The sequence below is a fragment of the Toxorhynchites rutilus genome, chromosome 2 (assembly GCF_029784135.1).
Source record: "Toxorhynchites rutilus septentrionalis strain SRP chromosome 2, ASM2978413v1, whole genome shotgun sequence".
In the NCBI taxonomy this organism is placed as follows: Eukaryota; Metazoa; Arthropoda; class Insecta; order Diptera; family Culicidae; genus Toxorhynchites; species Toxorhynchites rutilus.
In genome coordinates, this window is record NC_073745.1 from 256,914,966 (window position 1) to 256,941,100 (window position 26,135).

At 41.9% G+C, this 26,135-nt stretch overlaps 2 protein-coding genes across 5 annotated transcripts; one reads left to right on the forward strand and one right to left on the reverse strand.

Annotated features, from left to right (window-relative positions):
* Positions 1-4,872: 4,872 nt before the first annotated feature.
* LOC129770218 (uncharacterized) lies at positions 4,873-18,429 on the forward strand. Of its 2 annotated transcripts, XR_008742055.1 has the most exons (4): positions 4,873-5,237; positions 5,303-5,365; positions 5,419-13,831; positions 16,170-18,429. XR_008742055.1 is itself a non-coding variant. In XM_055772915.1 (3 exons), the coding sequence occupies exon 3, from the start codon at positions 6,691-6,693 to the stop codon at positions 7,831-7,833; it is 1,143 nt and encodes a 380-aa protein (XP_055628890.1). In that variant the 5' UTR covers positions 4,873-5,237; positions 5,303-5,365; positions 5,419-6,690; the 3' UTR covers positions 7,834-16,141. The 2 variants fall into 2 exon arrangements, 1 of the variants encoding a protein (XP_055628890.1); XM_055772915.1 differs by lacking the exon at positions 16,170-18,429 and having other exon boundaries at positions 5,419-16,141.
* On the reverse strand, positions 14,170-24,144 carry LOC129770217 (DNA replication factor Cdt1). Of its 3 annotated transcripts, none has more exons than XM_055772914.1 (3): positions 23,875-24,144; positions 23,207-23,781; positions 14,170-15,826 (listed from the first exon to the last, which is right to left on the reverse strand). In XM_055772914.1, the coding sequence occupies exons 1-3, from the start codon at positions 23,956-23,958 to the stop codon at positions 14,422-14,424; spliced, it is 2,064 nt and encodes a 687-aa protein (XP_055628889.1). In that variant the 5' UTR covers positions 23,959-24,144; the 3' UTR covers positions 14,170-14,421. The 3 variants fall into 3 exon arrangements, with proteins under 3 accessions (XP_055628889.1, XP_055628887.1, XP_055628886.1); XM_055772912.1 differs by having other exon boundaries at positions 23,207-23,796; XM_055772911.1 differs by having other exon boundaries at positions 23,207-24,144.
* Between the last annotated feature and the right edge of the window lie 1,991 nt (positions 24,145-26,135).

Below are 26,135 nucleotides of genomic sequence, written 5' to 3' on the forward strand. Positions count from 1 at the left end.
TGATTTGTCTTTTCCTGTACGGCACATTTCCAGTAGCGCAGCGAAAGCTCGCTCCCGTCTCAGTTCCAGCTCGCTTCTCTCGCAGGAGATGCGGCCTGGGGAGCGATAAATGGGAAACCCTACGCCATACCACCATACCACACGCTAATTGATGCAGTTTATCGCCGAGAGGATACGAGAGTTCTCTCGCGAAAGGCGGATGAGGGCTTCAATGGAGTTTCCACGTGTCGTGCGCAGATGTTGTGCAATGCATTGGAAGGCTGAACTCCGGCACGGAATCCTTCCAACTACGTAGTTGTGATATATGCGATATTGTTTGACTGGAAAGCAATGGAAGGAGGGATAGTATTTTATAGCGAGATTCATGTCCCAGATGGAAAGTGAGTTTCGTGGACACATTGAGAGGAATTTACTTTCTTTGTAGGTTTTTTTCCTACTATGACATCTATTGCAATTTTGTTATTATGTCTTTTATGTGTCGGCTCTTCAGGATACTCCCATTGCGGTGTTTGAAGGAATCTAGATGGGCTTATGAAGCAATGGAAGGAGGGATAGTATTTTATAGCGAGATTCATGTCCCAGATGGAAAGTGAGTTTCGTGGACACGTTGAGAGGAATTTACTTTCTTTGTAGGATTTTTTCCTACTATGACATCTATTGCAATTTTAACTAACCATAAAGATTTAACATTTCTGCCATTTTATGCCATTTTTGAGTCAGTCAGTCAGTTTTTTTTTGTTCACACCAGCTATACTCAACCTGCGGCCCGCGGGCTGCATGCGGCCCACCGGGCTCTTCTGGTTGGTCCGCCTGGTCAGCTACCTTTATGTGCAACAATCAAGAAAACTTATATCTAGGAAACATGAGATGAGAACAGTGGAATTTGACACATTACACATTTACTAACATTACATTTTTGTCTAGTTAAGTAGTATTAGTAGATTAAATATTTATTGAATATACTTCATCCGATCATTACGACTAATCCTGTTGATGTTAGCGTATAAAAATGAAAATATGAAATATGAATTACTTTTTTATGGCATAAGACTACGTTTTTCTGTAATGAGACTAAATCATAAAACAGGTCAAGTTTTTTTTCTATCCAAAATATATATTTTTATTAAGGCTCATATGGCGTCAGCCTAACGGGGCCGGGAGTTCAATATTTTGACAATGTTTGCTTACAACTATGTTAGTAATATGTAACCGATTACTCGCGGTTGGCTCGAGGTTAGTATTACAAGTGTTCTCATAATTGGGATGTTGCAGTCTTCAATGCTCTGTCCGTGTGCCCGACACGGGATACTTCCTATTGGGATGCAGCTAACCGTTAATCAGCAACGGCCCCCTAGTCTGCACCCCATATCTAGCGTGGTGCGTCTTTCTTGACTCCAGGAATCCAGGATAGAATGAGCACTAGCCGGCGCAATCATCAGCTCGTGTAGAGTTTTCATGAGCGGTACAATCTTTGGCTCTTGTTGAATCATCAGTGGACTGCACAACCTTCGGCCCGTGCATCTGTAAAGAGTGTGTGTATGTATTGCCGCGACTAAGTAAAAGTTTATATATCGGATAGGAGGGATATGAAACAGGGACACAACGAAGGAAACATCATTAAACGTTGACATCGGCGTTTCTGAGGAACAGGTATAGATGGAGCAGAAGATCAGGATCACGGCTACCTAAGGTCAAGTTTTTCATGAAATAGTTTCAAAGTTAATACTTATATTAGCTCTGAACGGATTTTGATGGTTTGCGTTTCCATCAAATCGGCAATTCGGTCGGACAATACTTAAATATCACTGCTTATCAGACGAGCTTAAATCGGTCGCTTGAAATACAAATGCAGCATGCGTTCTACGGACAATGTGGACAGAGAAAATATTGCAATCTTAGCTTCGCCGTATTCTATTCTTTGAGTATAAACAAGCCATTCGCGATTTCAAATTACAGTATACACAATTCGTCAGTCATCTAACTAGCGACCGAATGGCAGCTAGGCTTTTGAAGTGACCTTTCTCAATGCTGAGTGTTTAGTTTAGTTTTCCAAATTGGTATTTTTTATGGCTAGAGGCGAATGATCTGATGAGTTTTGAAGCCTCTATAATGCTAAACATCATCACCATCATTCAAGTCGTCTCGCTCCAGCTATCAGCAGTCTTTTTCATTGCTGATGTCAAACAAACAGTGGTTTTGCTCGATTCTTAGGAAGAATGGAAGATAGATATCGCACAGTATGGAACAATTTTTGCATCACATCATATTTGAATCTGTACTGGAGCGTAAGTTTAAAATTTCTTAAACGAGAGTGTTACGTTTGGGGTGCAAAATTCCGAGCGTCAATACCTCTTTTTCAGTTGTACAAAGTGGTATGTCAATCACTTCTTTCGAGAGATAAAAGATGTATGAGCAATGCTGGTTACTTATTGATCCAAAAACTTATTTCAATAGCTAAAAACTTTTTCGAAAAAAAAAATATTGAAATCACAAAAATGTATAAATATGAGTACCTGCTTGAAAGTACATTTTAATCAGGATTTGTCGATGCATGTCATTGGTTGTCAGTTAAAGTTCTATAAATATTGAGCTCGCCCTGGCCAATCTTAGATTCTATTTTGCAACTGTGTGAGTTTTAGGAGTGTTTTTGGATTTATTGGTGTAATGATGTTCTTTTGATTTATAGAGATTTTAAGCTTAGTTCATTCTCTTCAAGCCTTGAAAAAGACCAATTTGAAAAATCAAACAAAACAACTCGGCCTCGAGAAACACCATTTACCAATACAATTGCTGTCATCCGGTCGCTAGCTGGATGACTGATAAATCGTGAATGACTTATTTGTGATTTTTTCAATTGATCATCCATTTTTCGTGATTTCAATTATTGTTTCCGGATTAAAAGAGACGTAAGGTATTTTTCAGCGTTGACAGTTGTGTTCTTCGGTGGTAAACTAAAGTTGAAAATTTGTTTCGATGCAAATGCTTTCGCCTCCGCCGCCACCACAAAAATTGATTCAGTTCGGATTTTCTGTTGCCGTTCTGCGTCTTTTGAGATGTTTCGTTCTGCGTTGGAGATGTAATTTTGATAAGAGATACCGAAAAACTACTTATACATTCAAAAAGATCAGTATTTCAGTTTCAGTGCTCAAGAGAGCAAGCTTCAACAGTACATGTCAATGCTTAGAATTAATTTAACAATTAACTTAAATTGCTTCGCGAAACGTTCGCGCTCCTCACTCTGTGAAATCATTCATTTATCAACCTTTGCAATTGCTATCAAATATTTGTATCAAAGAGTTTCATCATTTAATTTCTTCAATGTTTGTTCTCGCCGGCAATAATTTCGTAGTTAACAATGCGGTCATGTCTCGCCCTCCTTTATTTTTTTTGCGACCCGCGACACGATGACTAACACGGGTTTGTGGCCCCTATGAGAAAAAGGTTGAGTACCGCTGATTCACACGATGTATAAGCGGTGTTCCTTACAAAATGAATTTACCCCGTTTCTGATGGCTTCGCGCCAATTAGCCAATTAGGATCATGGCAATACCTCGTCATCTTTTTTGATATATCATCAATATTCTTGACAACAAAATTGACGACATAAATTTTTCTCTTCAGGCTAGTCCAGAAATTTTCGATTATACATAGTTACGGAATGTTGGGAGGGTTTGAATACCTGGATACCACCAATACCGACAAACTTTTCATTCCTTCTAATGAACTTTTCGCGTAATGTGATGACGCTAGTTCAGCTCGAAACACGATATCGCGTGAAAGACTCTTATATAGAGGAGATGTGTCTAAAACGCACCTGCCGGGCAATTTGACCCTGATTTTCCCGTAAACCAAGAATAGAATTGCAAAAATGCAAGAATAGAAATGCAATGGATATAGGCAATCGTGCTAGTCAATGATAGAATCCCACTATGCAAGTTTTATATTTGTAACATGCTTCAAAAAAATAAGAAAAATAATTTTCTTTGGAAGCGATTTTCGATGTAATTTTCTACATCATTTCTATAAGGTTTTTGTTGCTTGAAACCGATTCAGAGGCGATAACTGTGGGTCATATTTATTGAGTCGAGTTCCCAGTGAGTATCTCAGATGAAGAAAATGGTAAGAAAGGATTCATTTCCTTGTCAATTTGATATTTTCCGCATCAGCTTACCATCGGGCAGTATGGCATATCCTCGATCGGGGCAATTTGCTCGCTTTCGGTCGGATAACATTCTCACGAGAGATATAGCTTGTATGTTAGGGATGCCAGATGATATTTTCAAATATCTCTGCATGGCACGAATAAATGTCCTCAAATGTAATCATAATGAACAAAAATGAGCAAACCATCACGATATTTCTAAATCATGTTCGATAAATCACACAAACAATTGTTTTCACATACTTTGAAATGACCTCAGTATGTTTTCATGTTTTTGAAATGACCTCAGTATGTTTTCACAAAATTAAATGTCTTCAAAACGAAAACATGTCTTCACATCTGGCATCTATATTATGTGCTCAGAGATTGCAGAAAAACAAGAGCGTGGACTGGAGAATTAATGCACGAATACTGGGAGAACACGCTCACCTGATACCGTATGATTGGAAATTTAAAATTTGGGCGCCTTACAAAATAAAATTCGTAGCACTTTTGTTATTCAGTATCTAAAATACAGAACGATTACAGATGACTGAGGGTTAACTAATCTACGTACTGACGTAGTTGTTACCTTAAATTTCAAGAGCACGGTCAAGATAAATCCATTCTCGCTTCGGGGGTGCGTATTACACACTTCTCCTATATCTCTGTTCACAACCAATAAGCAATAAGTGTTCACTGTAAGCAAATTTGTGGAACTTTATCAGGACCGGCTCCATGTTCGGTAACTAGTCGATAGACCATATTTGTAACCTGCGCAGAATCTGAGACAGCATGGAGGATCACGGCTTCCTTATATTGTTCACCGGATGTTGCGTACACCCTGTAAGTGACGCCGCACACAACCACACGGCACGTTGATCTCCGACCTACTAGGGCGAAGGTGGCTGCTATTGGCAGTGACAGATGACAAACATAAAAAAACATTCGATCACCAGGAAGTTAAAACGTGGATTGGCAAAAAAGGCTAGCTGCCTAATTTGTTAAAATTCTACCTAAAATCTATTTTATTGTTATTAAAAATAGTTTGATTTAAAACTTAATCCTATTGTGCTAAAACCGAATACTTAAAAAGGTAAGAAAAAACGTTAAAACCTTAAAATTAGCTAAAATATTTTGCTAAAATTGTAAAACTTATAGGTTAGCGCTAAAGGAACCTATCAAACATAATAAAATCACACGACAGATAGGAAACGTACAAACGTAAGTTTCAAATGAACTTGTAAAACCATTATCCAAAATTGTTATTATTGTAGGAAAATTTTAATCTCTTTCTCGCTGTGAAATAAAGAGGATTGAATTTCGGAAAAAGTGTTTCCATCGTTGCATTTTCAACATTTTAAAATTTTCGTTTTATCAAACGATTTACGATGCCAAGAGGGAATCGTCGACAGCGTCAAACGCCAGAGGAAAGCTCTATGCAAACGTGCCTGCTTTGCAATCGTTCGGACAACGATGAGATGGTGTGCTGCGATAGATGTGCCTGCTGGTTTCACTTCGTCTGCGTCGGTGTCAACGAGGGCTAATCGTTCTTGGAGCTGCCCGGATTGCTCGCCAGCTAAAGATCCGGCTCCATAATTGCAACAAACATCGACCCAACCAGAAAATACAGGGGAACCATCCATTCTTTCGACACAACCATCACCGCAATTGCCGATATTGCCACCGCCGGGACTGTCCGTGCCTCCTCGTCAAATTCCAACCCCTCGTTCGCGCACGTCAGGATAAGGTAGTGTAACACCACCGACACCACAGCCTTGCACTCCACGTCCATTGGATCAGCATCCTCCGGTTGTCGAGGTCCAGGAAGAACGGGCAACTAATCATGTCGCGCATATCGAAACTGATCTGCTTAATGAATTGTCGGCAGACCTTCGCATTCAGCTTTTGAAGGAACAACAAGCAATCGAGCAGCGATATTTGCTGCGTAGGTTTCAGTTGTTGTTGGATTCATCACATAATAACAATTTATCGAATCCTCGAGCACCTGTTAGGACTAATCGTATCGCTGGTCCCGCTCCTGTAAGTCATTCTTCGACAATGAATGCGAATCAACCGCCTTTACTTACAACTACTCAAAATTGAATTGAATCACCATTTGTCCCGATTTCTCATGCTCAACGAACGGAACATACTTCGACTTTTCTCGTCGCTGTTGAAAATCGATCGAATTTCGTAGAATTTCGTCCACCTCGATCTGTAAGGGGTCCTATTGCTTCGACGATGGTTCCACCTCAGACAAATCCACCTGCGTTTTCTCGTTCCAAAGATAATCAGCGTATGCGATCTTCTGCTTTGGCACAGTTCGTTAGTAACGCTCCAACCGGTCTGGAATATCACCCGTCGGTCTTACATGATGATCCTACTGCAGTAGGGGGTACGGTATTGCTCAACAGAAGTCAGATCGCTGCTCGTCATGCGGTATCGAAAGAATACCAATATTTACTGCCGAACCGGAGGAGTGGCCCTTATTTTTTGCGTCTTTTGAAAATACAACGCACCTTTGCGGATTTACAGCAGAGGAAAATATGGTTCGGCTCCAAAAGTACCTAAGAGGGAAAGCACTGGAAGCGGTAAAGTGTCAACTGTTGCACCCGAGCAATCTGGATCAAGTTCTGGCTACACTGAAGATGCTCTTCGGCCTTCCAGAAATCATTGTACATTCGCAAATACAGAAAGTAAATAATCTGTCAGCCCCTAAAGCAGATCGTCTCGGAAGGCTTGTTGATTTTGCTCTTACTGTACGTAACATGGTAGCTACAGTTCAGGTTTGTGAATTAGAGGAACATTTGTGTAACCTCACTCTTCTGCACAGTTTATCCGAGCGACTTCCTCCGATGATTCGGTTGAATTGGGCGACTCACCGACAGTCTCTCCGGTCTGTGACATTAGTTGAGTTCAGCGACTGGCTATATAAGTTAGCGGAAGCAGCCAGCGCCGTAACAATGCCACAGTTTTCATGTGTCGCTGACAATAAATCTCGTCGTGCCCGAAAAGAAGATGGATTCTTGAACACCCACGCTGAAGCCCAGAAAGTGAAGCAGTTTGGTTCAAGCAAAAGTTGTGTCGTTTGCAAGGGAAGTTGTGTTGCGGTAGATAAGTGTAAGCAATTTGTTTCATACAGTCTTTCTGCGCGTTGGGACGCACTATGGGAGCATAAACTATGTCGTAGTTGCTTAGCAAACCATCGAGGTTCGTGCAAATCCGCAAAACCGTGTGGGAAGAACGGTTGTGAATACAACCATAACAGACTACTGCACAATGACGCAAAGGATAAGCGAGAAACGCCAATGGCTAATTCGAGCAACCACACTAACGGACAGAGGCCAGGGGTTCATGATATCGAGTCGTGTAACATGCATCGGGGAGGAAGCAATTCTGTACTGTTTCAGTACATTCCCATTATTCTTTATAACCAAGGGATCGAGATTCGTACGTACGCGTTTTTGGACAGTGGATCGTCTCTGACGCTGATGGAGGAAGGTCTAGCGAAACAGTTACAACTGAGTGGAGAGAAGTATCCATTGTGTCTGCGGTGGACTGCTGATACTTGCCGCTATAAAATGGACGCCACTATATGTTCTTTGAACGTATCCGGCACGCTAGACGGAAGTAGTCAACACAACTTGAAGGAGGTCTACACGGTGAAGGATTTGAAGCTACCTTCTTAGTCGGTAACAGTTGGAAAACTGTCCGCCAAGTACGCGCACCTAAAAGGGCTGCCGATAGAATGTGAGAGAAAGTTAGATGAACCCATTGCAGTTAAAACGCGTCTTGGCTGGACGGTTTATGGTACGATGATGAACAGTTTTCTATCGAGCGTGGTTCCACACAATTTCCACATCTGTTCTCACTCTCGCGGGTCAGACGAAAACCTTCATGAAGCAGTCAAGAACTACTTCAGTCTCGACAGTTTAGGGATTGGATCTCCACAAAACCAGCTTCTCTCTAAAGAAAACGAACGTGCCCTAGCAAAGTTGCAGGAAGTTACTACATTCCGAGATGGACGGTACCAAGTGGGACTTCTTTGGAAATACGATGACATACGACTGCCTAATAATCGGACAATGGCACTCAGGCGCCACTATTGTCTGATGAAAAGGATGGAACGCGAACCCATGTTGGCTGAAACGGTACGAGCGACACCAAAGCGACACCAAAGGAAAATCGAGAAACCGGCAATCGTACGTGATATCTACGATTTTTCCGGTCTTTAACCCCAACAAGCCGGGTAAAGTCCGGATAGTCTTTGATGCTGCTGCATTCTTCGGAGGTGTCTCGTTGAATTCCGTGTTGTTGAAAGGCCCGGATCAGTTGAACACTTTACCACCAGTATTATATAAATTTCGTGAGCGGCTGATAGGCCTTGGAGGTGACATCGCCGAGATGTTTCACCAGTTGCGGATGAACCCTGAAGATGCAGACAGCCAGCGGATTTTATGGTGTGCTAATGCTGAAACAACGAAGCCATGCGACTACGTGATGCAGGTGGTAACCTTTGGGGCTACCTGCTCCCCGAGTACAGCACTTCACGTTCTGAAAGATAACGCGTCCCGTTTTGAAAAACAATATCCTGTGGCGGTTGAGGCTATCTTCCGTCGCCACTATGTCGACGATATGTTGACAAACGTTAACACTGATGAGGAGGCGATCAAGTTGTCCAACGATGTCCAGCACATACATAACCAGGGAGGATTCCTGATGCGAAACTGGATTTCGAACTCGCCTGTGGTACTAGAAGCCCTCGGAGTGAGCCCAAAGCACGAGAAATCACTGGAAATGAACGCTGAGCTCGCTATGAAAAAACAGGAAGTGGGTTATATCTATGGTATAACCGCAAGGGTGACGTAGGACTATCGTTGATTTAGAGATCATTTGTATGAAGTTGAATCTGAATTCATTCTGAATGAATGAATATTTGGAGAACTTCGGAAACGAGAGCGTTACGTTGGAGGCACAAGGTTTTATGCATCCAATATTGAATACGGAAATATCCTACTGATGGGGAAGAATAATCTTCAGAAGCTATCCTGTTGATTGCGATTGATTGAAAAATCACAAAACCTAATGTATTTGGTCACAGTGTTACATGGATAGAAAACATTAAAATAAACTCTTTCATATGAATGTAATTTTAAATTCCCAGAGGAACTGGCAGATTATTTTCAGTAACGATTAGATATTTCCACATTTTCCTCGATACTGGAAGCCCACCAGTGGTTAATGCTAACTCGATAACCATCTGTTAATAGCACTTGATTGAAACATATTTGGTCACAGTGTTACAAGGATAGAAAACATTCAAATAAATTCTTTCACATGAATGTATTTTTAAATTCCTAGAGGAACTGGCAGATTATTTTCCGGATCTTTCTCGATCCAAACGGAAAGAATTCCGTGCGTGTATGTGTGTGTGTGTAGCGGCTGCTTCGAGATCTTCCCGGGGAACCGTTTGTAGCATCACTCTCCTCCTGATAGATTCCCTTCTGGCCTAAGGTGCACAAACAGGCTCTTGGTGACACCGTTCATCCGCGCTTTCATGATAAATGAAGAGCTTCACCACAACAGCGACAACATGCTGTTTTCATGTTTCTTTGTTTTTAAGAGGCTTTAAACTTTGCAGTTCATTCGCCTCCAAATACAACATGCTCCAATCGCTGTTCAATTAGAACTGAGTGGATTTCCGAGCGGCGCTCGCTTATATACCGATTGGTGATTTCAATAGCCTATTTTGAAAGCAAATTTAAGACTATTGAAACAAGTTTTTGGATCAGAAAGTAACAAGTATAGAACGCGTAGACATTTTATCTTTCGAATGAAGTGTTTATCACTTATGCTCTGTACGGATCGCAACCGGGAGCTATTATCTGGCGCCAAACACCCTACAAAGCGAGACGTTCTGCGAACTCTCATGGCAATCTATGATCCTTTAGGACTTATCGCGCACTACCTGATGTATTTAAAGGTACTTCTTCAGGAAATCTGGAGAGCTAAAACTGGATGGGATGATGCTATTGAACACAAACATCTGGAGAAATGGCTGCTCTGGTTGCGCATACTGCCCGAGCTGGAAACTGTTGAGATACCTCGTTGTTATTTTCGTCATGATGCAGGTATCGACAAGACTACCGTGGAACTTCACACTTTTGTGGACGCCAGTTAGAATGGTTTCGCTGCTGTATCATATTTCCGCTTCGAGATAGACGGCCACATCGAGTGTTCTTTCATCGGGAGCAAAACAAGAGTAGCACCTATAAAGTTTGTCTCCATCCCTCGTCTCGAACTGCAAGCAGCTGTTGTCGGAGCGCGTTTGGCCCAAAGTATTGTTGAAGGACATTCTATCAGAATCGACCTCCGCTACTTCTGGACGGATGCACGAGACGTTATATGTTGGCTGCAATCTGACCATCGTCGCTATTCTCAGTTCGTAGCTTTCCGCGTGGCCGAGTGGTTAGCGTCAAACCTAACATGCCGGGGGTTCGGGTTCGATTCCCGTTCTGGTCGGGGAAATTTTTCTTCAAAGAAATTTCCTCTGACTTGCACTGTGGTCACGCGTATTCTAGAGCTTGCCACTCAGAATGCATTCAAGGCGTGTTATTTGGCATAGAAATCTCAACTAAGTACTAATGAAAATGACGCAAGTAATACTACGTTGAGACGGCGAAGTTCCTCTAGGAACGTTAGTGCCATTGAAGAAGAAGAAGAAGCTTTCCGCGTCGGAGAAATATTGGAAACAACGAACGTTAACGACTGGAGGTGGCTGGGTACCAAACACAACGTTGCCGACGACGGCAAAAAATGGAAATTTAGGCCGGATCTCAGACCTACAAGCCGTTGGTTCATCGGTCCTCCGTTCCTGTGGAAGCGGAAGAGTGAATGGCCGGTTTTAACTCTAACAGGAGAAGTAACATCCACGGAGGTCCGAGCCAATCTACTGCACCATACCGAAGCTAAAGACGAGGCCGTTCTACAACCGGATAACTACTCTTCTTGGCAGCGGTTGAGACGTGCGATCGCCTTTGTTCAACGCTTCGTCGGAAACATCAAAAAGAAACTAAATAACCAACCTGTGATTTTTGGGGACCTGTGATATTTGGGGCCCCTTGTACAAGCAAAACTTTCTGCTGCAGGAGATGTTTCTATTCCGGCAGGCCCAGAGAGATGTCTACGGCGAAGAACTGGCGGCTATAGCAGTAGGAAACCGTCAGCTCAACAATAAAAGCCGCTTATACAAGCAGAGCCCTTTCATTGATGACCGTGGTGTAATGCGAATCCACGAAGCGCGTCTAGGAGAGTGTGATTTTTTGGACGAAAGCGATTCACATCCCATCATTCTTCCTCGGGATCACCCAATTACCCGTCTCGTGGTAGCCAACGTACATCAGTGTTATCATCATAAGTGTCACGAAACTTGTGTGAACGAAGTACGGAAAGCATTTTACATTCCACGAGTGCGTAGAGTCTGTAACCAAGTTCGCCGAAGCTGCCAGATGTGCAAAATATTCACTGCAAGACCAGTGCCACCGTCGATGGGTCCACTTCCGAAAGCACGAGTAGCGGCCTTCGTACGACCATTTTCGTACGTGGGCGTGGATTTTTTTGGTCCGTTTCTCGTCCTTGTTGGTCGTCACCACGAGAAGCGCTGGGGTATGATTGTCACATGCCTAACCGTTCGGGCAATACATATCGAATTAGCAGCATCATTGACTACAAGCTCGTGCATCATGGCTTTAAGAAACTGCTTCGCGCGTCGTGGAACTCCTGTCGAAATTAGAAGTGACTGCGGAACAAATTTTGTCGGCGCAGAAAAAGAACTTAAGGCTGCGGTGGCGAATCTGGACCGGGACAAGTTAGTGACTGAATTCACCACTCCCACAACTTCATGGATTTTCCCCTCCCGCATCACCTCACATGGGTGGGAGCTGGGAACGTCGTATCTAGTCAATAAAGAAGATCCTTGTCGTCGTTAAACCTCAGCGAGTGACTACAGAAGAAATATTGCGAAGCTACCTAATTCAGGTGGAAAACATCGTTAATAGTCGACCTCTGACGCACGTTCCTGTAGATAGTTGTTCTTCACCAGCTCTCACCCTGAATCACTTCCTGGTGGATTCGTCAAACGGGTCCAAACCTCTCGTCCCATACAAGGATTGTCCTCTAGCGCTACAGAGGTCTTGGAAGGCATCAGACGCTTTAGCTAATCGTTTCTGGCAACGATGGGTTGCAGAGTATTTGCCTACGATCACTCGTCGCACCAAATGGTTCAACTCAGAGAAGCCTATTGCGGTGGGTGACGTCGTTGTTGTGGTAGATCCGGATCTGGCACGGAATTGCTGGCCTAAAGGACGAGTGGTGTCTGTTACAACCTCCTCTGACGGTCAAGTTCGTTCTGCGGTAGTGCAGACTGCTTCAGGACTCTACAAAAGACCCGCAGTTAAGTTAGCCGTGTTAGCCGTGTCCAACGTCCGGGGGGGATTGTTGCGTACACCCTGTAAGTGACGCCGCACACAACCACACGGCACGTTGATCTCCGACCTACCAGGGCGAAGGTGCACTCTCAGGAAAGATTGGTATATATGACGAATTTTTTGGTAAATATTACCAATGGATAGTAAATTTTTGCAACACGAATCATTCGTACATATTACGCGATAACATTGGTAAACAAATGTCAAATCGGCCAGTATAACCCAGTATAAGCAATCGGTTCAACGTTGATTTAACATACACCCTAAACATGGTCGAAATGATTCATAATAAACTACATTTATTGTTGATACATTTTTTTTTATTATTAATTATTATCATTTCCATTACCATCTTCTGGCTAATAAACGATAAATAAAATTATTTATACTCATTTGCAAGCAATTGCCTTCAGATGCAAAATTCCATCCCTTCCACTTCGACGCGGCTCTGGTTCTTAAAAAGTCTCTCCTCCACCACGAGCCAATCTTGGGGCGAGAACCAGTGGCGGAATTCGTCTTCGTCGAACGCCGCTTCTCGTATTTTGCGGGCGTTTGCGTATCATCCGGCAGTTTATAGTTTGATCATTCTCTGCATCGTTGTGTTCCGTGAGAGATGAGAAAATTTAATCTGCAAAAATTTGATCATTAAGCTAATGTGTGAAAAATGTCTCAACGCTGCGCACTGATTCACTTACCGATACTGCGAAAACGACGAGAATTTCTCCAGAGACTGCTGATTTTCGACCTTCTTAACAACAATCTTGACTGTGTGTTTTGGGCAAGCTTCGAATCAACGCTCCAGGTAGAACAACCAGACAATTTGTTTTCTTCCGGCAAGCAGCACATCGTACTCTATACGGACAGAATAATCCCTTGGATGTTTGTTGCCAACGGTTCAATGAAGTGTATCATTTGTTTGAATTCGATATGTCCAGAAATGTGTTTGTTATAAGGATTCAATAATTGAATTTTAGTCTGTCCGACAATTTCTTGGCGAAGACTTAATAAATAAATAAATTATAAAATCACACGACAGATAGGAAACGTACAAACGTAAGTTTCAAATGAACTTGTAAAACTATTATCCAAAATTGTTATTATTGTAGGAAAATTTTAATCTCTCTCTCGCTGTGAAATAAAGAGGATTGAATTTTGGAAAAAGTGTTTCCATCGTTGCATTTTCAACACCGGACTTATTCAGGTAGGGTACTGTAGATGTATTAGTAGCGATCATTCAAAATCGTCTAAAACTAACAGAGGACTTTGAGGTGGCGATGAACCGTCCTATTTTTTTTAGGGCATACGGGGCATAATTGTCAATTACTCTCGTCGGTTTATTTGCTTCCGAAGGCGTGACATTCTTGTAAACATTACTCCTAGAAGTAGTCTATCATAACCATTTTCTCGAAGAATAACATGACCCGTTTATTGTCCAAAAAGTAGCAATTTATTGGTTACATTTTGTCGTACATTAAACAAGAATAAAGAAAAAAGGAAGTACATTGAAATATTGTGAAGATTGGAAATAACTGCGAGATGTTCATTGATAAATTCAACTTGTATTACATTCATTATCTATTACACACAAACACAAAAAAAACAGTGCAAATGATCATAAATTTACAATAAAATATTAATTTTGACATTAAACTAACAATTTGTCGCTAATGCTAAAAAAATGTTCAATGGCGAAAATTATTCTAACGAAAAACTGTGGCGAATAAAATGTTAAGATATTGGAATATATTCTTCAAGCACGGCTGTAACTTTGGTTTACGGTGTATATAGAAATCAGGATTCTAACACCTCATTTGCTTTCTTTTCCAGCAATTTAATAACTTTCGCCAAGTCGTAATCTTTCACGATTTTCGCGTACATAGTTTTCCTGACCTCTGTCATCGTCAGCCAGAAGGGGGTAATTTTGGCGATCATTTTCAAATGTTCCTCTAGCTCTTTCACCGACAGTTTGCTCCGATAGCTGTTCTCAATTCTGACCAGGGTCATCTCAAGCGGCAGAACACCCTTCTTCTCGGTGATGAATACATTTCGCAGATGGCGAGCAATTTCCGGCAGTCTGCTATACTTGATAGCTTCACGATCCTGTGAGGGTGGCCGGGTCATCTGATCCAACGCTTTGGCGGCTTGTTTGGCCCGGATTTTCTCCAGTAGTGCTTTGGGAATGTTTTTGAATGCTGCTTGCCTAGGATCTTCAGTCTTCGTTTCTGTTGGTTGGGAGGGTTTGATTTCTTTGGTATCCTCCTGACCGCAAGCAGCTACTGGTGCTGCTGTTGTTTCTGTTGTAGTCGTTACAACTGCCTGACGCTTCTTTTCTTCCAGTCGTTGAAAAGCTCGTTCCATCGCCGTACCACAGTTGAATAAGTTTCTAGCCGTTGAAAGAACATCTTTGGCTGAAGAGAACCGTTCCACATTCGGTGGTTGTGGGAGCTCAGCCTTCTCTATGTCGGGGCAAGATTCGAGATCGAACTCCGGATGCCAACGAGTGATTTTTTCTTTGGTCAGTATGACGGGTGGGTCTAACCCTCGCAGAAATTTCACGTGTGCCTCTTTCGCTTTCTCCAATAAGAGTCGATGGAACTTCTGGCCACGTTCCACTATCACCTGTGGATTCATCGCATGATCTTGAGCGCTACGAACGATATTCGCGTCATCGCCGGTATGTTTCGGCACCTTTTCCTCCACGTTTGGTTTAATAACAAGCTGATATGTGTCATGCTTAGTGGCCGAACCGTAGTTCTTGGTCAACTCCTGACTCAGTACGAATGCATCCGGAAATAAGGTTTTTATTTGAGCTAAATGACTTTCGAACAAATTTTTGCGTGCCATTCGCTGCACCGCGGGTTTCAGCTTCTTGAATGTGATCTGTTCCTTCCTGTTGTGGAACATTGAGCACACAGTGTCGATACATTTGAACAGCTCTGCCAGCGAACGGTATTTGTAGGGGAGTTGAAGCGCCGGACGACCGGCTTCCGCGAGATTTTGGAAGCGTTGATAAGCCGGAACTTTGGTCGGGCTCGCAGTGACCGGCGTGGCCGACGGTTCCTTGATTGGGCTCATCAACAGTGAAAGTTTCTTAGGCGTTATTGTCTTCTGAGGTGACATAAGTGAACTGTGGTTCGCCTTGGTCGGAGTCCGGTGGAACATCTTTGTGGGAGAGATGAAGGCGGCTTTCAGAGGGCTGCAATGAGAAAAGGAATATAATTAGCAAAACCGTTTAACATGACCCGTTTATTGCCCAAAAAGTAACAATTTATTGGTCACATTTTGTCGTATATTGAACAAGTATAAAGAAAAAAATAAATTACATTGAAATATTGTGAAGATTGAAAATAACTGTGAGATGTTCATTGATAAATTCAACTTGTATTACATTCATTATCTATTACACACAAACACGCAGGCTTGCACATCATTCGGTTTCTGATAACTCAATTCTATTCCCAATAGGTTCAAATATTCGCCATTCGACATTCGCCCTCATAATCGTAGTCAGTAAATTTTTGGTTTTGTGAATTTTGTAGTTGATCACAGTTCCTTCCCCTTCGCGACAAGGTGAATAAGAACCCCTGAAGTTTCCGGACAGCGCGGATGTCCCCTCACTGTCTTGGAACCATGGAGAGTGGACATCCAAGCCAACGACCATAAAAGAGCTGACTGGACAGCATTCCAAACATCCTCCGACTGCTTGTTGTCTAGAGACAATCCATCCACCATTGCTACTTTCCACCATCAACCATCATGGAGGCGGCCAAAACCTTTATGCCAAGAACGAAAACCACTCCGGGGAAAAAAAAACCGCTGCATTGGTGGTCCGAGAACATGAAAGGGGAGTTCAAGAGACGGAGAAAGTTCCTACGTACGGCCAAACGACATTAAGTTGCATAACTTGGCATTTTCTAGGTGAAGTGAAATGGAATCAAATTCATATACAGTAATCGTTCGCTAACTGGTCCTGGTTTAACTGGTCTGCTTTTTAACTGGGCGAACGTTAACTGAACCTTAGACCAGTTAAAAAGCAGAATTTCGTAAACAATCGACGCCATATTCAAATGGAAGATTTGCTGTGAAGGGCATTCGAATGTAATACGAATTGTTATGAAAATTGATATTATTTTTGCATGACAAAAACATTGATTAAATTACAGAAAAATTATTCCCTCAAATTATATACCTGTTGTGGCACTCAATGCGAAACTTCAATTGGAAACCTTCTGTTCATCCAATTTCATGATCAACGCGAATCAAACAATTCATTGAAGTTCCCCTCGATTTTATTTGACGTTTTACAAGCCGGACCAGTTAAAACGCGAATGTCGATAACTGGTCTACCCTTTTCGCCCAGCTACCGAATGTTTACTGTATAATGTATAACAAAGTATACATTGTGTTTATCCAAAATCGTATAAAATACAAAAACCTCAATTTTATTTATCACTATAGATTAAGTCGAAATTCGATATAACAAGCATCGGTTTCATAATAATGGCTATCTTACAATCGATCTAAACGAAATCATATATGCATATCAGGCTGATGCAGTTCGTGAGGCGCATGAACGTTTAAATTGAATCCATGTAGTACTGAGAAAAATTGTATTACATTTATTACAAATCATATTAAATCGTAATTGAGGACATTTTACATCATATTAGGAACTTGACTTATCAAGATCCGCGATGACATATGTAGTGTATAACCTCACGAACATTTTCCGATATCCGATAAGCCCTCATCAAACGGTATATACGTATGACAATAGTCGTACTGAATGCATGTATAAGTCGTGTATTCATCGAAACTAATTCACGAGCAATTCTCATGTATCTATATATGTATCTGGGCATGAACAGGTATCAGACGCAACATATACGGCGGGTTATCTGGAAGGCGAAATTAGACAGTTGAACTGGTTTTCTGGAGTGTATCAACGAGAACCAATCCTCTGCGGATCTTTGGCGTAGAGTAAAAGCGCGAAATGGGAGAAGAATGCCACACAATCCCATTCTTCAATTGGATGGTGTAACCCTCAGCGACCGGGCGATACTTCGAACACGCTCGGGATCTATTTCACGGGATTGACCTCCATCTCCGAATATGGGCCCAATTTCGTCCATCAACAGGGAGCGGATATCACTTCGGTTAGCAACTTTGTGGTTCCTGTGAGTCGTCCTAATAATCCTCTCAACCGGAACTTCACCATCGAAGAACATTTCCTTGCCCTACGTTCGCCCAAAGGTGAACCAACTGGCACTGGCGGTATCGGCTATAACAGGTTGAAACAGTAGTCCCTGCTCTGACATCTATAACGACCTGTGGAATACACACGAATTTCCCGAGGGTTGGACACACAGCCTAGGTTGGCCAAAGCAGCAACAACGTGGAAGGCTACCGTCCAATTTGCTTCCTGGAAATAATAGCGAACAGACGCCTGATCACCTTTCTAACTGACAGTTCGCCTTTCGATCGAGTATGGTTCCCAACAACTACTTCGCGACTATCGGAGACGTGATATCCGAAACTAACAACAACCGTCAGCACATGGAGATGGCAGCACTGAACCTGGAAAAGGCGTACAACAGAACATTGATCCCGTTAGTGCTGAAAAGTCTGGGAGATTGTGGCGTTGATGGTAAATTACTGCACTTCATCAAGAATCAAGAACCTCGTCACATTCCTCGTCGTCGCTGAAAGGAGCCGGACTTGCATTGCAGGAACAGCGAGGAAGCAGCACCTCTCTGGCGACGCAGGATTGATAGCCTGTTTTTTTCTATTATTCCATTTATCGCCTTCATCACACAGAGAAGTACAATACATTAGTTTTTGACGTTACGCTATTGTGTCTACGTCGTAGCGTCCGACTTTATATCAGATCAACTTTGTTCTTAATATATTAAGAGGAGTACCGGTAAGTTTCTTGTTTTATTTCAAAAATTACTGCTTTATCCTGCAAAAATGGTTACAAATAAAATATTCAAAGTATTGCCCATCGCTAATCACAACTTTTTCCCATCTTTCTGGCAATTCACGGATCTCTTTGCGGAAATAATCGGCCGGTTTGTCGGATAACCACGAGTCGATCCAATATTTGACTTCATCAAAATTGGAGAAGTGCTGGTCAACCAGGCCATGATAACTGAGCCTGTAAAAATAACCGATTTAAATTTAACCAGACCATGTTGCATCGATCGAAAAGGGTAGTAATCGGACGGAGCAATGTCTGGAGAATACGGCGGATGGGATAGGACCGCCCATTTCAGCGTTTTCAAGTATGTTTTGACCGTTTTCGCGACATGCGGCCGAACATTGTCGTGCTGCAAAATAACTTCATCGTATCTTTGCTCGGATCGTGGCCGTTTTTCCTTCAGTGCATGGCTCAAACACATCAATTGTCGTCGGTAGAGGTCCCCCGTAATGGTTTTATTCGGTTTTAGCAGCTCATAGTACACCACACCCAGCTGGTCCCACCAAACAGACAGCATAACCTTCTGGCCGTGAATATTCCGCGCGGCCGTCGATGTTCATGCTTGGCCGGGGTATCCATACTTTTAAACGATCGGATATGGTTTGCTGAGCTACTCCAAGTGTATCTGCAAGTTCTTGTTGCGTTTGTGACGGATTTTGATGGAGTAAAGCCTCCAATTCTTCATCTTGAAACTTTTTTGGCTGTCCAAAACGTTCTTCGTCTTTGAAGTTAAAATTACGTTCGTTCAGTTGGAGCATGGTCACCATCCCTTTCCGAGATGTGGAGATAAAATGCGCAGTCTCCGATACGAGTCTGAGTGTCGTAAAAAGACGGGTGGGTAATGTCGGAGACATAACCAGAGAGACGTAGGACCAAACCAAGGCCATTTTATAGCGGCGGTAAAATTGGATTTTTCAAGATAATGGAATTAGCAGTATTGTATGAACAGCAGAGATTTTCTTTTGATGTGGGACAACCCTACAGACATACAAACAGGACAAGTTGAATGAAACCGTTTAAAAAAGTAGTTGATTTGTTTTGTTACTGTGGACGCCATTTTCTGGTGGCTGCCATTTTGGTTTTGCATTTTCCATAAGTAACTGTGTTCTACTAGTCAAGTCCTTAATTTGATACCCATTTTGATGGTGTTTTGAGAAAATCTGTAATCCGCCATTTCGTAGCGGCCGCCGTCCTGAATGTTCAAGATCATGAAATACCCAGTTTTACAATGACTGCAGAGACAAAGGTATGTTCCAAATTTCAGATCAATCGGTCAACAGGAAGGGGGTCAAATTTCTATTAAAGTGGTTCAGTGCTATAGACAAACAGGTTACATACAAACATGTTACAGCTAAATAAAACCGTTTAAAAACTCCAGTATTCTATCAATTCGAGGGCGATTAGCCTCTCTTTCACCCGGCGCGACGCTTCCACCGACGCTTTAACACGGGGCACTGGCAACCCTATCCCAACCAATGCAAATTGAGCGTAGGCAGCATAAAGCAGGGCTCGCGGAAAGGGGGCTCACGTATTGTTTACTGTTTGGAGTCCTATATGTTAATATATGATTCCGTTGGATAGTTTTCTTTGGAAAGCGATGTTTGGATACCCATCCGGAAGCTTTCTTGGCGATCTGGAATTAAAATCACTGCTCAGGATCGCGCGGAGCACTCCATTTTTAATTTCAGGTTATGATTTCTATGCTCATGCGTGTCTATGCTGGCTACAGAAAGGCAGCCATCTTAGCAATCTCTTGCTTTAACACACTTCGATAAGCAATTAGGCTCTCCTGTCTCTTCCTCTTGCGATATCGCACCGCATACATCGCCAGCAAATGCATCGATATCTCTTATGCTGAAAAAAAAGTCACAGGAGGGTTGTGTCCGAGACACGACCGCATAGTTGACGTAGGATTCCGTTAGACTATCTGTTGATTTTGGATATGTTTGAAGAATTACATCGTTAAACTCTTTGATACTGATTAATTTTATACGTTAATGTATTTGCAATGCCGATTTCCCCCAGGCTGCTTGGTTCTGATGTCTCTGTTAGGGACCCGCCACATGTGTCGTCAATTTCGATTAATCAGAAGTGGCTATTTCCATTAAGATAGGGGTTGAGATTTTTTAATTGTTCGATAGTTAGTTTCATGACATATTATTTTCTTCAATATGAACAATTCTTATGGAGTGCCGAAATCGATTGACGCAAAAATTTCATCAATCCATCATGAAATGACTGAGCAAAAAGCGCTTGTAATTGGACAATTTTCACGATATACTTGATTTTCGATTTTCAATTTGTATTCGATTCCCGTTCTGTCCGGGGGATTTTTCGTCAGAGAAATTTCCTTCGACTTGCACTGTGGTCACGCGTATTCTACAGCTTGCCCCTCGGAATACATTCAAGGCGTGTTATTTGGCTTAAGAAATCTCAACTAAGTATTGATAAATGACGCTAGTTAATGCATACGTTGGGACGGCAATAGTTCACAGGGAACGTTAACGCCATTCAAGGAGAATAAAAAACAAAGCACAAACGTTTTCGCGTTCACAATCGCTCCTTGTTATCTTTCCTGCTTGGCGTCCGATGATAGAATGTAGCCAAGCACCACAATCGCTCTCTTTATATAGCCAAATAGTTAACGTTGTAGCAACAGCATATATTTATTTATTATCTCTTTCTCGTCCTTCACCTTCCTCTTGTCCATACGTTTCGCCTGTACCCGTGGTTGCTTGAATAGCTGTTTGCTGCGGGAGCGCAGATAAAATGTATAGGAAAGTAGGGATTTCTTTCTACCAAATTTTCATCAATTTGAATGTTATATGAGCTGAAAAACCGTAATGTATAGCATATAAACAATTGCTGAGGATATTTCCTATTAATGTGTGTATTTGGAATCAAAATCCATTCATTGATTGAAGAGGTATTAACGTTCAAAAACTGAACACTTTTTCACATCGAATTATTGAAATGGGCCCCTATATTGAACGGTTAGACGTAGTCCTACGTCAAAACTGAAAAAAAAGCGTCCGATATATATTTGCAATGCCAGTTTCCCCAGGCTCTATAGTTTTGAAATCTGTGTTAGGGAAACATTCTAATTTGCAAAAACGCTCGTTTACAAAAGTACCTACTGCTGGCATCTGTTTTGCCATGCCGATTTTCCCAGGCTCCATGGTTTTGAAGTCTGTGTTAGGAAAACATCCATTTATTCCAGCGATATCACCTCAATCGTTGCGACACTCACTCGAAGCGACACTCCCTTTTATACCGATTGGTGTGATTTCAATTGCCTGTTTTGAAAGCAATTTTAAGGCTATCGAAACAAGTTTTTGGATCAAAAAGTAACAAGCACAGAACGCGTAGACATTTTATCTTTCGAATGAAGTGTATATCATACCATTTCGTTCAGTTGTTTTGGAGCTATTAACGCTCGAAATCTCGTTCTCCGGCGTAACGCTTTCGTTTTCGAAACTTTGAACTTACACCCCAGTATAGAAATAAAAGACGTAATCCTACGTCAAAATTCAAACTTTGACGGCTGTGCGACACTAGTAAGTGAAATAGGATTGATCTAATATTTTGCTCATTTCCTCACTAATTGAAAGGTTTTATAAGATAACCTTTGAATGGATCCTCTCACATTGCTCAATCCTTGGCAGAAGGCGGACTCCCTCGCAAAGATGGATGCCGTGGAAGGCGACTTTTACCAATTCTTGCGTCAGAGTTCCCTCTTGAGTTCGCAAACTGATTGGGACTCTGAAAGTTTTGGGCGGCGGCTATATTCAATTGACCCTAATTTTTCTTCGAGAGCGTGATCGTAAGCGTGAATCGTGACTTTATTCACGTATTGAGTACACTTATGTCCAACCAATTCTCGCTAAATGTACATCTCCACAGAATAAACCTCGGGGAAAGCAATGTTTGTAGGTGTGGAAACGGTTACGATGGCATCGATAACGCAGTTTGGCAATTTACGGATAATTACACCGACCGAGATATGATATATGTTGGGAACTACTATATGCGGTCGATTTGTGTTTGTGGAAAGATCTAATGAAAGAATTTGATGCCTTTGAGTTCTTCTTTTTCGTTATTAGTTTGTTTTTCCTGTCATATCTTATGGGGCTATAAATTTGATTCCCAATAGAACCAAAGTGAATATTCTCGTAGTGTAGTCTCTCACCAATGCGTGGCAAGAATTATCCACTAGACCATGATTTTATCGTCCCTCTTTCACATAATTGCGAACTAATGATTTCCATCAGTGGTGGAGCGCGACGACGGAGATCTTTTCGACCCCCGTATCTTGGCGAGATTTTAACATACACTTCGTACAATAAATTAGTCAGAGTCTGCCATCATAATGAGCGTCTCAGAAAAACTTTTTGTTGCCTAAAGCACAGAGTGACTCAACAACCAAAGATATGGAAGAATGCATGATTTTGGGATGAGCTTCTGCAAACAAACATAAATCGGTGATAACAGTGAGATCAAATCAAAGAACAAATCTACCAAACAAGCTAGACCCAATTGATCAAGCGATAGCCCACAATTGCACCCTCGTTAAGCTTTAACTGAATGTATAATTACCTCACAGGCACCTCGACCTCGAGCGTCTGAAATTCCTTAAGATTACGCGCTGCTGTGGTAGGGCTGGGCGGAACCGGCGCTATCTTACTATTCTCGAGTCGCACCTTCTCCATCCGATCCAGTCTATCGAACCCGTTCTGCAGCTTGTTCAGCGAAGTTTTCAGCTCAGCCAACCGGGCACTTCGGCTCAGCTTGCTCTTGATCTCATTGAGTGGCATGTTGGCCACATTTGGGGCCGCCGGTCTGACCGGAGCTTGTGGCGTTTGCTTCGTTGGCGTCCTCATGCCCCGCTCAACATTGCTAGCGTTGTTTTTAACGGAAAACTCCGCACTAGGAACCGTCGCCGGTTGGGACGCCTTAACCGGACTGGCCAATTGTTGAGACATCTTTTTCTTCGGTGACAAAGCTCCCATTTTCAAAAATTTTACCAATTTTGGCTGATCTAGCATCTGTTTGGTCTTCTCGTCCACCGTTACCGCCCCAATGCGTTTGATGCTTCTGGTGGATCTGGTAATCCGCTTCGTCTCCGGGGTGAGGCTTGCAGCACCCATGATTGATCCCTCAATAGCGGCATTCTTGGAAAGAAAATTCTTAGTGTTGGCTAGAACTTGGCTCGGACACAGTGGCTCTGGTGCAAACTCAGAAGCCGAATGCTCTACCACCAGTACCTTGTTACGTATGGTTCCACTCAATTCTTCCGCTGCTACGCGTTTGCGAGTATTAAAGTATGCTGCAACCGTTGGTTGAGACATTTCGCGCACTTTCACTCAGTAGCACTGAAACACTATTGGAAAATTTAAAATTTTCACCACCTATTTATTCTTTCAGAATGCCTCGCACTTTCCGCTTGAATAGCTTAGAAACTTCTGACACTTTTCCTTACAACCGCAATGGCGAGAGCGCGGTTTTCCCTCCAATTTGAATCCTATGTACGACGTGCATTCCACTACAATCGCCAAGGCGAAACATAAATCGATGAAGGTGGCCGACTTGATAGTCGAAAATGGTTGGTGTCTACGGTGCGGTGGAATTGCACTGAATGAAAAAACATATCGTTTGCACGCAGAACACGTTATGAACAAGCCTGCTACAGAAATCGAAAATCACTTTTAATTCAACTTAAATCAGTATAACCAAGACGGGTCTATGGTACTAGGTGAGGCCGTTTCGTCACTAAGTTGATTAGGGGAGCGGTATATGAAAACAGTACGGAAGAAAGCAGAAGGGGAATTATTTCCTCGAAGCGTGAAAGAGACAGACTGATCACGTGCGAGCTTGGGCACAAGCGTATTGTCCCAGTAGTAAGTATTCTGTGTCGGGCACACGTACAGAGCATTGGAGACTGCAACATCCCAATTATGAGAACACTTGTAATACTAACCTCGAGCCAACCGCGAGTAATCGGTTACATATTACTAACATAGATGATAAGAAAAATTTTCGAAATATTGAACTCCCGGCCCAGTCAGGCTAACGCGTTGGCTTTGGCTCCTTGATAAAAATATATATTTTGTATAAAAAGAAATATAAATTACGCTTACAATTTTTTGTTCTCTAGCTCGTAAACCGAGCAATTTTATACAAAAATAAATTGAAAACTAAATTGATCGTTTTTTTATCTTCTATAACAAAATCGTATTTCCTTTAACTTAAGTCCTTTAGTTCTTTTTAACCAACTATAGTTTTAAGCTACCGTCCACTTTGAGATTTGGTATAAGTATAGTTTACTACTCAATGGTCTGTACAGTCCATTTCTTCTATAATTCGCCTATTCAAAATGTTATTCTCTTCTACTTCCTTCGATTATTCTTCACTGTTTCATCTGTCCCTATCTATGTGATGTAAACATTTTTCTATTGCTTCACGTGCAGCACCCGATCCATGATAACTCGGACAACTCCGTCAAAATAATTCGGTGCATAGCGGGCTAACAACAAGGTTTGTTCGGAAAGTGATGAGCTTCATTTTTGCGATGTGTGTGATTTTACAATGCAGCGTGTTGAGACTGGTTGGGAGGAATATAGGAAGTCTTCGGATTTCTACCGATACCATTGCCAGTTGCCTCCAAGAGTGCTGTTTTTTTGTGAACCACTGTTTTGCGACCTCATTGAAGCTACGATGGAAAAACAAAACTTTAAAGCAATGATTCGCGGGAAAGTTTTTTTTTTATTAAATTAAACAGAACACTACATAACACATTTGTCGCTACGTTGAGACGGTGATGCTTCTCTAGGAACGTTAGTGGCATTGAAGAAGGAGAAGAAGAAGAATCAACTTTTTACCACCCCTTATACTCAAATATTTGTTAAAAGGGGTTGTTCAATCCTAATTCTCAATTTCATAACAAACAGGGCCATAAATCATGCAGACAAATAGCCAATGGACTAGATTCCAATAGCCGCATTTGAATATCCCTAAATCGCCTTTCAAACAGTATTCAATAATGCGTAGCAATTCCCTCAGCTTAATTGTCTACATCAAAAAGAGTCTGCGCTCTATTATCCTTTAACCCAATTCTACCGATAGCCACCAGTCAATAAATATCGTTGTAAAGCATACGAAGGAACACTCGGAATACATCTGTCGAACCAAACGCATCTCGTTATCTCTTGTTTTTATCTCGAAAATTACTTATCCTTTTGTCGCGCATTTAAACCGCTTCTCGCCGAACAGTGTCGAAAATTAATTTTCATTTGTCGTGTCGAAACAGGGGTAGTAAGAAAAAATCCGTTGTTTTACATGTAATTTAAAACTAAGAATGTTAAGTTTTATTGTAAGAATGATTCGTTTAAAAAAAACACCGTTTTCTTCGATAATTTGTTGCATTTTCTCTCATGGAAACCCTCGCTCTCCTTGACAAAAAACTGACATGGTTAATTTCTTTAAACTTCTCTTAACACTTTATCGAGCTCTAGTCTATTAACAGGAT

What these genes read in the sequence shown, in the direction of transcription:
- LOC129770218 (XM_055772915.1), top strand. Translation starts at nt 6,691, where the DNA reads ATGGTTCGGCTCCAAAAGTACCTAAGAGGGAAAGCACTGGAAGCGGTA.
- LOC129770217 (XM_055772911.1), bottom strand. Translation starts at nt 23,958, where the DNA reads ATGTCTCAACCAACGGTTGCAGCATACTTTAATACTCGCAAACGCGTA. An exon ending in GAGGTCGAGGTGCCTGTGAG is followed by an intron (nt 15,827 to 23,206) that starts GTAATTATACAT and finishes TTCTCATTGCAG; the next exon opens with CCCTCTGAAAGCCGCCTTCA.